This window comes from Telmatherina bonti, assembly GCF_933228915.1.
Source record: "Telmatherina bonti genome assembly, chromosome: 18".
In the NCBI taxonomy this organism is placed as follows: Eukaryota; Metazoa; Chordata; class Actinopteri; order Atheriniformes; family Telmatherinidae; genus Telmatherina; species Telmatherina bonti.
The window spans coordinates 14,201,816-14,210,973 of record NC_136616.1 but is presented as its reverse complement, the minus strand read 5'-3'; the positions used below and the strand labels follow the sequence as shown (position 1 = coordinate 14,210,973).

Genomic DNA, 9,158 nt, shown 5'->3' with positions numbered 1-9,158 from the left:
CGTCTCACCCGGAAAATACAAATATGGGCAAAGAGGTGGAGCTGAGAGGGGGGCTGTGAGCGTCATTGTGGATGATTGACATCGAGCGAACTCCGAGCTTTCTGTAGCTAAGAGCTAACCGAGCTAACCCAGAGATAACAGGAGCTAACCAGCTAACAGAGGTAAGCGGGCTAAAGCTAAGTCACGTTGTTAACTGGCTAAAAACCGCGGCTGTTCTACGTCCTTCTTACTTGAAGCGGGAGATCAGGTACCTGTCATTTAAGGACACGCCCCTAAATATGCCAAACTTCGAGAGTAAATTACTATTAAACGGGCGAGTTAGAAAAAAATTCACTCCCCCCACAGTTGTCATGAAGGTAAACCTGACCTATAAACCAAAAATGGATTTTTGAACCAGGCTGTAAACATGTTTATTTCTGCTGTGAAGTTGGTCTTTTTTAACATGGGAGTCTATGGGGATTTGCTCTGTTTTGCAGCCCCTAGTGGATGAAAGGGGAACTGCAGTTTTATGCACTTCTGCATAGGCTTCACTTTTAACTGCTGAAGGTTGCCACATGGTGTCCCCCACCTGCTGCCTAATGTGAGGGGGCCATGGTGTGAACAGTATAAAGTTAAAACATAGACATTATGAATGGATTATTTCTTGCACAATGCATGCTTTTTAATGAGGAATGTTTGACATTGTTTTTTTTTTTTTAAACTGATCTCCCATATACCGATTTAGTCTAACTCTTAATTTTCCGCTACCGATATCAACTGTTACTGATATTTTTGGAGCAAGTTGTGCCAAACAAACAAAAATGACAGGAAAATTATACATGGCATCACTTATATTGTGTCATTTTGAGTTAGAGGAGATGTAGCTGAAGAGTTTGATATATTATAGGTGCAAAGTGTGTAAAAGTTGGGTCATTAAAAAAGTAAAAAGTCATGTCGATAATTTCCGATATTGCTTTTTAACGCCAACATTGACTGATAATATCTGCAGGTTGAAAATGTTGGGCATCTCTATTTTTAATAGTGCACATCTTCAGTGTTCAGTCTTCATTCTTAGTTTTGATTTTCTCATGGAAAGACAAAGTACTGATGCTTAGTCACGAACTGTTACCAACAGATTAAAAATCGTACGGTTACTTGATGTTTTTTTTTTTTAATTTAGAATTAAATAATTCCAAATAACAGTGTTCTCCTATCCGTTTACATGGAAATAGTCATTCTGAATTGAGGTTTACATGGAAACATGTCTTTACTTAGTTCCGCTTTAGATCAGTGGCTTGGAAAGGGTTCTGATTGGACAAAACGTGACTTACTGACGTCCACCGTAAATAAACAAAGTTTGCTTCCTACTTCTTGTCTTTTCGGTTGTAATACGGAAAACTACGTGTAAGAACCAGTTTTGTTGCTATTTTCATTAAAATTTTGAAGCACCAGCTCGACACGAGCATATAACTTCCTTTTTTTTTTCAGAAGTTGGAAAGGAGAAGAAAGATAAAGTACCGAAGATGGAGGGTAGAACACTGTGCGGAATATCTGCGACATCCAGACAGGTCAAGGTAACAAGCATGTGCAAAACAATTAAAATGAACTTTGAGGAACTAATCAGTTTGGATTTAAGATGTGAATAAACCAGCCATTTACTTTAAAATTGAGTTCACTCTTCCAAGTTAATTTGGAATAAGTTGTTTACACTGCCATTTTTCATCAGTGTAAAGCGGATTGAACTTTTATTTGGAATCAAGGAGGAATTAAAACTCATGTAAACATGGCCAACGAATGAAATGAAATGAAATGAAAAATACTTTATTAATCCCCAAAGGGAAATTCAATATTGTAGTAAATAATAATTAACTAGAGGAGGTCTTGTTCCGGAGGCTGATCGCTGCTGGCAGGAATGATCTTCTGTATCTTTCAGTCTTACATCGGACCTGAAGAAGCCTCTCACTGAACACACTATGTTGTTTCATCACTGTGTTGTGAAGAGGGTGTGAAGAATCCTCCATCATCTCCATCAGCTTGTGCAGCATTCTTCTTTGGACAATCAGCTCCAGCAGCTCCAGAGTTACTCCAAGCACAGAACCAGCTTTCTGGATCAGTTTGTTGATTCTCTTCAAGTCTCTGGTTCTGATGCTACTACCCCAGCAGATGCTGCAAAGCTGACTGCACTCTCCACAACAGACTTATAAAAGATTTGCAACATCTTGGTGCAGACGTTAAAAGATCTCAGCTTCCTTAAGAATGGCATACTCCTTTGGTATTTTTATTGGATGCACAAGATTGCTGCATATTGTCACGTATCCCTATAACCCATTGGCCACATCAGTTGTAAACAGTGACAAAAAAGCAATTCTGTTTAATGTTCTTTTGCTCAAATTTCAATATCATTTAATTATTCATTCAAAGTACTGGGTATAGGCAATACAATTTGTTGGTTAAATTTAGGGATTAATAATGAACCCGGTGACGGTTAGTTAATAAATGTGGTTTGGGTTAGGCCTTACAACCATTTAGTTAAGTTTAGACTAATGTCTTGATTAGGCATTAAAATACCATAATTTCCGGTCTACTGTGCACACCTAAATATAAGCTGCACCTTTACCGAGCTACATGGATTACATTTGACTTTAGGGCTGCATCATATGCATTTCTTTGTGTGTTTTCCTTGATGACGGTGTGTGCATGAAGCATAGGACGTTTTAGCCAATGAAAATCCACAAATAAGCTGCAAATCATTGTTTAAATCACATGAATTAAATACGAAATTATGGTACACACAAAAAATTAGATATTGTGGACAGATTTATACACATTTTTTCATGCAGCTCTGGAAATGCATTTAGCAACTGGAAAACCCTGCAAGTCCAAGAAGGATGCTAAATAAATAACTAGATATTAGTTCAAACCTGATGCAGCAAGTTCCTGATATTTCATCTATATGTTGCTGGTTGAAAGTGGTTTAAATGGTTTGAACTGTACTGGTGCTGGCAACAGAATCCTAATGCGAAACAATATAATTCCCTTCATAAATAGACGCTATGGTTGCAACAGCTTTATAGCAATATTATTCCTTCTATTTCCCATGAACTTCATGTGAGATAGATACACAAGACAAAAATTTTCTTTATTACCACAAACATCTGCTACATTACCTTGTTTCATGCAGTGAACACCGGACATAAGCAAGCACAGAGGAGAGATTACAGTCTTCATCACAGACACTATATAATGAGCCAATGGAAATGGAAGTAACATTCAGGAGCATTTGGTTCAAAGTTCTTCTGAATGAAGCAAAAAAGCACTGTGATGTGGATCCCATTGATGCCAATGGGCTTCAAATTATCTAACAACTTTTATTCCAACCCTCCATATAACTTTATTTCCTCATAGTTCCTCATTCAAGTTCACAAAGGGAACACCAGAAACCCAGAAAAGGTGGAATACTTCCAACCTCCCATCAGGTTCCCCCTTTCCAGTTTAAGGTAAGCCTTGTCACCTCGCTCCATCATCACCAGCCCGGCATTGGTGGCTGCTTCCCTGGTCACATCCTGGTCGCCTGCGAAAGCCGAGATCACTGGCCAGCCGTTGAGAACCAAACTGACCTGAAAAAAACAAGATAATGTGAACGAGAAAAGTACCAAGAGAAACCTTTGACACAACTGATGAACTTCGAAGGGTTGGTTTTTCAAAAGAAACCACTCCAAGGTACCCAGAATGCCTGCTCTATCTCTAAAAACTGTTGTTCTTACTTGTATAGTCTGCCGGTTGTAAACTTTCACCACATGAAAGCTGAAGCTGTAGACGCCTTTTCTGGGCGCCACAAAGATGCTCCTGGCTGGATCAAAATGGCCTCCAACATTCACTAAAACCTGAAAATGAAATAAAGAGAGAGAAGTTATTTAATTAGATTCTGATCCAAATAATGAACTTTACATTTTTGTTAAATCTTCAAATCCTGGACCATCGCTAAAATTTTGGAACATTGCAACTTATTTGCCATAGAGCCCAAAATGTTTGCCATCTATTCTAAGTGTGGTTTTGTTAGTTTATGTTTGCAAGAAAGAGAAAAAAGAGAAATTCAGGTAAAACACTGGCATATAGATAATTTGTCACAATAAACTTTAAATCAGGGGTGGCCAACCCCGGACCTTGAGAGCTGCAGACCTGCATGCGTTAGTAGTTTCCATGCTGCAACACATGTGACTCAGATCAATGGGTAAATGGCAGCTTGATATGAAGCTCTGCACATGTCTGCTAATTAAATCTGATGTGCGTCAGATGTGTTGGAGCTGGGAAACTTCCAAATACGTCCAGGACTGCAGCTCTCGAAGACCTGAGTTGGTCACCCCTGCTTTAAGTTGCCGTATTGTATAACTGAACAGAGAACAGAGAGAAGAAATCTTTATTTATTAGTGCGTGTCGTACATGCCAAAATTAGTCCTTTACATATGACACATCAGGGGGTTTAGGCAGATTCAGAGTGCACTGGCCCCTGGGCCCAGAGTGTTCCAGAGAGTCCCTTCCCCACCGCAGTATTGTGAAAACTGTGAACTGTGGGCCCCATGTGGGTGTAGGCCCCTGGGCCTGTGCCAATAATGTCCATTGGATAATCCCACCTTGGGTTTAGGGCTACACTGAAGGTGGTCCACCTCTGTTGGCACACTATAGACTTGAACGTTTGTCCTTCAAACTCAAGGACATCTCTGCAACCACTAAGCTACTGCTCCAACTTACAAAGTACATCCAAGTAAATCAAAAATACTTTTACAGATAAAGTAGGATTTGATCTAATTAACCTTAGTCCAATAATAATAATCCAGTTCAAACAAATTTAATATGGCGTATAATTGATGGGGGAGGAGGACCAGTTGTCTTTCAACTGGAAAGTGGAGATCGATTCCAGGCTTCCTCTGACTATGTGCCGAAGTGTCCTCGGCCAAGACAGCACCGTGGCATCACAGCAAGAAGGCTGCTGGTTCAGTCCTTGGGTTGTCTGTGTGGAGTTTGCATGTCCTCCCAATGTATGCGTGGGTTCTGTCTGGGTACTTCCTTCCACCGTCAGTAGACACCGTCAGTAGACATACTGACCCCAACCCTCACCGGAAACGAATCCGACTTACTACCGGCAATGCGGACCAAGCTCTGACACCTGTCGTACAGGGACCGGACAGCTCGTACAAGGGGGTCCGGTACCCCATACTCCCCAGGTACCCCCCACAGGAGCCCCTGGGGGACACGGTCGAATGCCTTCTCCAGGTCCATAAAGCACATGTAGACTGGTTGGGCAAACTCCCATGCCCCCTCCAGGACCCCAGAGAGGGTATAGAGCTGGTCCACTGTTCCGCGACCAGGACGAAAACCACACTGCTCCTCCTCAATCCGGGATTCGATTATCTGGCGGACCCTCCTCTCCAGGACCCCTGAATAGACCTTACCAGGGAGGCTGAGGAGTGTGATTCCCCTGTAATTGGAACACACCCTCCGGTCCCCCTTCTTAAAAAGGGGGACCACCACCCCAGTCTGCCAATCCAGCGGTACTGCCCCCGATGTCCACGTGATGCTGCAGAGGCATGTCAGCCAGGACAGCATCCAGAGCCTTAAGGAACTCCGGGCGGATCTCATCCACCCCCGGGGCCTTGCCGCCAAGGAGCTTTTTGACCACCTCAGCAACTTCAGCCCCAGAGATAGGAGAGTCCACCCCTGAGTCCACCAGCTCTGTTCCCTCATGGGAAGACGTGTTGGTAGGATTGAGGAGGTCTTCGAAGTATTCCCTCCACCGACCCACAACGTCCCGAGTTGAGGTCAGCAGCTCCCCACCTCCACTGTACACAGTATTGATGGAGCACTGCATCCCCCTCCTGAGCCGCCGGATGGTGGACCAGAATCTCCTCGAAGCCGTCCGGAAGTCTTTCTCCATGGCCTTGCCGAACTCCTCCCATGCCCGAGTTTTTGCCTCGGCAACAGCCGAAGCCGCATGCCGCTTAGCCCGTCGGTACCCATCAGCTGCCTCCAGAGTCCCACAGGCCAAGAAGGCCCGATAGGACTCCTTCTTCAGCTTGACGGCATCCCTCACTGCTGGTGTCCACCAACGAGTCCTGGGATTACCGCCACGGCAGGCACCAACGACCTTGCAGCCACAGCTCCGGCTGGCCGCCTCAGCAATAGAGGCACGGAACACAGCCCATTCGGACTCAATGTCCCCCGCCTCACTCGGGACATGTTCGAAGCTCTGCTGAAGGTGGGAGTTGAAGCTCGCTCTGACAGGGGACTCAGCCAGACGTTCCCAGCAGACCCTCAGAACACGTTTGGGCCTGCCAGCTCTGACCGGCTTCCTCCCCCACCATCTGAGCCAACTCACCACCAGGTGGTGATCAGTTGACAGCTCCGCCCCCCTCTTCACCCGAGTGTCCAAGGCATGTGGCCGCAGGTCCGACGATACGACTACAAAGTCGATCATTGAACTGCGGCCCAGGGAATCCTGATGCCAGGTGTACATATGGACACTCTTATGCTGGAACATGGTGTTCGTTATAGACAATCCATGACGAGCACAGAAGTCCAACAACAAAACACCATTTGGGTTCAGAGGGGGGGGACCATGCCTCCCAATCACTCCCCTCCAGGTCTCACTGTCATTGCCCATGTGAGCATTGAAGTCCCCCAGCAGAACAATGGAGTCCCCAGAAGGAGCACCCTCCAGCACTCCCTCCAAGGACCCCAGAAAGGGTGGGTACTCTGAACTGCTGTTCGGTGCATAAGCACAGACAACAGTCAGGACCCGTCCCCCCACCCGGAGGCGGAGGGAAACTACCCTTTCATCCACCGGGGTAAACCCCAACGTGCAGGCACCAAGCTGGGGGCTGATGAGAATGCCCACACCTGCTCGGCGCCTCTCACCATGAGCAACTCCAGAGTGGAAGAAGGTCCAGCCCCTCTCGAGGGTACTGGTTCCCGAGCCCAAGCCATGCGTCGAGGTGAGTCCAACTATATCTAGTCGGAACCGCTCAACCTCGCGCACAAGCTCAGGCTCCTTCCCCACCAGAGAGGTGACGTTCCAAGTCCCAAGAGCCAGCTTCTGCAGCCGGGGATCGGACCGCCAGGGTCCCCGCCCCTTGCTGCCGCCCAGCTCACATTGCACCCGACCCCTATGGCTCCTCCCGCAGATGGTGAGCCCACGGGAGGTACTCCCGTGGGCTCATACATGTTAGGTTACTCTAAATCCTCCCTAGGAGTGAGTGTGAGCATGAATGGATGTCTGTCTCTTTGTTTTGGCCCTGCGATGGACTGGTGAGCTGTCCAGGGTGTACCCCGCCTCTTCTATCGCTGGGTAGGCTCCAGCTCCCCTGTGACCCTTAATTGGACAAAGCAGTTTGGACAATGGAAGAGTATATTTGATTATAACCTGTTTTGCAATAACTCTGTTCCTAATAGCCTAATTATTTGGACTTGTACAGCTGAGGAAAATACATTGACTCTTATTGATTCCGTCCCGTATCCTGAGCATGAAGGGGTTGGTGGGTAAAAGTGGAAAAAAACATCCACGAATTCAAATGAAAGAAAACTTCAAGCTCCAGATTTAGGTAGAACACGCCTTGACCGTTGAGGGGTCAACTTTTTCAGTGTTGCTATCACAGTATGTACTTTCATTTCAGACAATGTAAATTTTCTAAGTGTGCCAGGATGACGGTACACCAGTGATGTAAAGAAAGAAGATGGTCCAGATCTACCCTCTGACTATGAGACGTTATTTTCCAGTGTTAGTGTCTGACGTGATTAATGCTCATATGGTTGAATATGAGCAGAATGAGGAAAACCAACAAAATAATAATACTTGATGTTCTGAATGAGATATTTACTCAGTTACAGATGTCCGGTTTGGGGATGGGATTATTGCAATGACTTTGGGTGCCAAAACACATGTAAAAAATTTAATTTTTACAAAGCAAAGAATTATTTAACAAAACATGTGTGATGCTTGAGTATATTTTAAAGTTTCTGTTCCAGTAATGTTTCCTCATCGGCACATTTTGACCAAAAAACCGTGAGAAAAGTCACAACTCGTATCACTCTGATATTCCAGCTGTGTTGGCTAGCTGTGACTTAAACTTTCTGCTGCGCAGTCTCTCTGGAAAACTAACATAATTCCTTTTGTTTACTTAGTACATCTCAGATGATAGGGAAAATATGCAAGCACAGTTGTGTGTTTTAAATAAAATCATATGATTTTGCTGAAGTTTTTACAAGAGAAATATTCATACATCAGCAGTGCAGCTTCACACTGAACCAGTACGGGGCTCCACAGATAAAATATACTTTTATCTGTATACATCTGTATAATATATGCTTTTTATAGAACCAGTTTTGACATTTTTGCTGATAGGAAAGTTGCAATTTATCCTCTGCTTCAGTTTACAGATATTTTCTGAACCCACCTGGTCGAAGTAGATGGTCATGGTGCGGTTGCTCATCTCTGATGGTTCATGGTTGGTGCTTCGGATGGCCGAAAACGCTACCCGACCGGTTCCTGACCTCACTGACATGCCCAGAGCGTTACCGGATGGCTCTGCTGACGGGGTGGAGTCGCAAACAACCAGACACTTTCCCTCCAATACAATCGGCTCCGTGTCATTCTGGCAGGAAACCTCTAATGGCCCCCAGTGGCTGAGAAGCAGTAGTCCAGCGACAAAGACCGACTGGGGGACTAAGCAGGGTGTGTAAGAAAGAGATGGGCCGGACATATTCCCAAAGATCAAACTGTTTCTGGTTCTTTTTGTTTGTATCTTTATTCCAGAAAACCACCACAACGCTTCAATGAGAACTTTGTGGGGTATACCTCACTTTAACAACAATCCCATGATGGACCAAGGGGTCCTCTCATTGCATTTATGACTCAGACAATCCTTGGGAAACTCTTCTGCCAACACAGGCTTATAGCTGGATTCTCTCTGTGTATGATGATTAGTTGGCAATTGGATGGTAGCTTCCCATTATGGCAGTCAGGAGGTGCATATCTGAACAGGTAAGGTTAAGGTATCCGGGTCCTCGGCCTGCAGCAGCAATGGTTGGCAGAGAAATCCAGGCTGGTTCAGAAGCTTTTGAACCTGAATCCCAAGAGACACATTTGGAAATGAAAACTTACAAATCTCACTCACCAAATATGACAT

General features: G+C 44.9%; 1 protein-coding gene across 1 annotated transcript; it reads right to left on the bottom strand.

The window, feature by feature from the left end:
* Positions 1–3,398: 3,398 nt before the first annotated feature.
* Positions 3,399–8,732, bottom strand: LOC306769030 (cerebellin-1; the record flags this gene model as incomplete). Its single annotated transcript, XM_079257530.1, has 3 exons — positions 3,399–3,596; positions 3,744–3,863; positions 8,427–8,732. 3 exons carry the CDS (start codon positions 8,730–8,732, stop codon positions 3,399–3,401), a joined length of 624 nt encoding a protein of 207 aa, XP_079113656.1.
* Between the last annotated feature and the right edge of the window lie 426 nt (positions 8,733–9,158).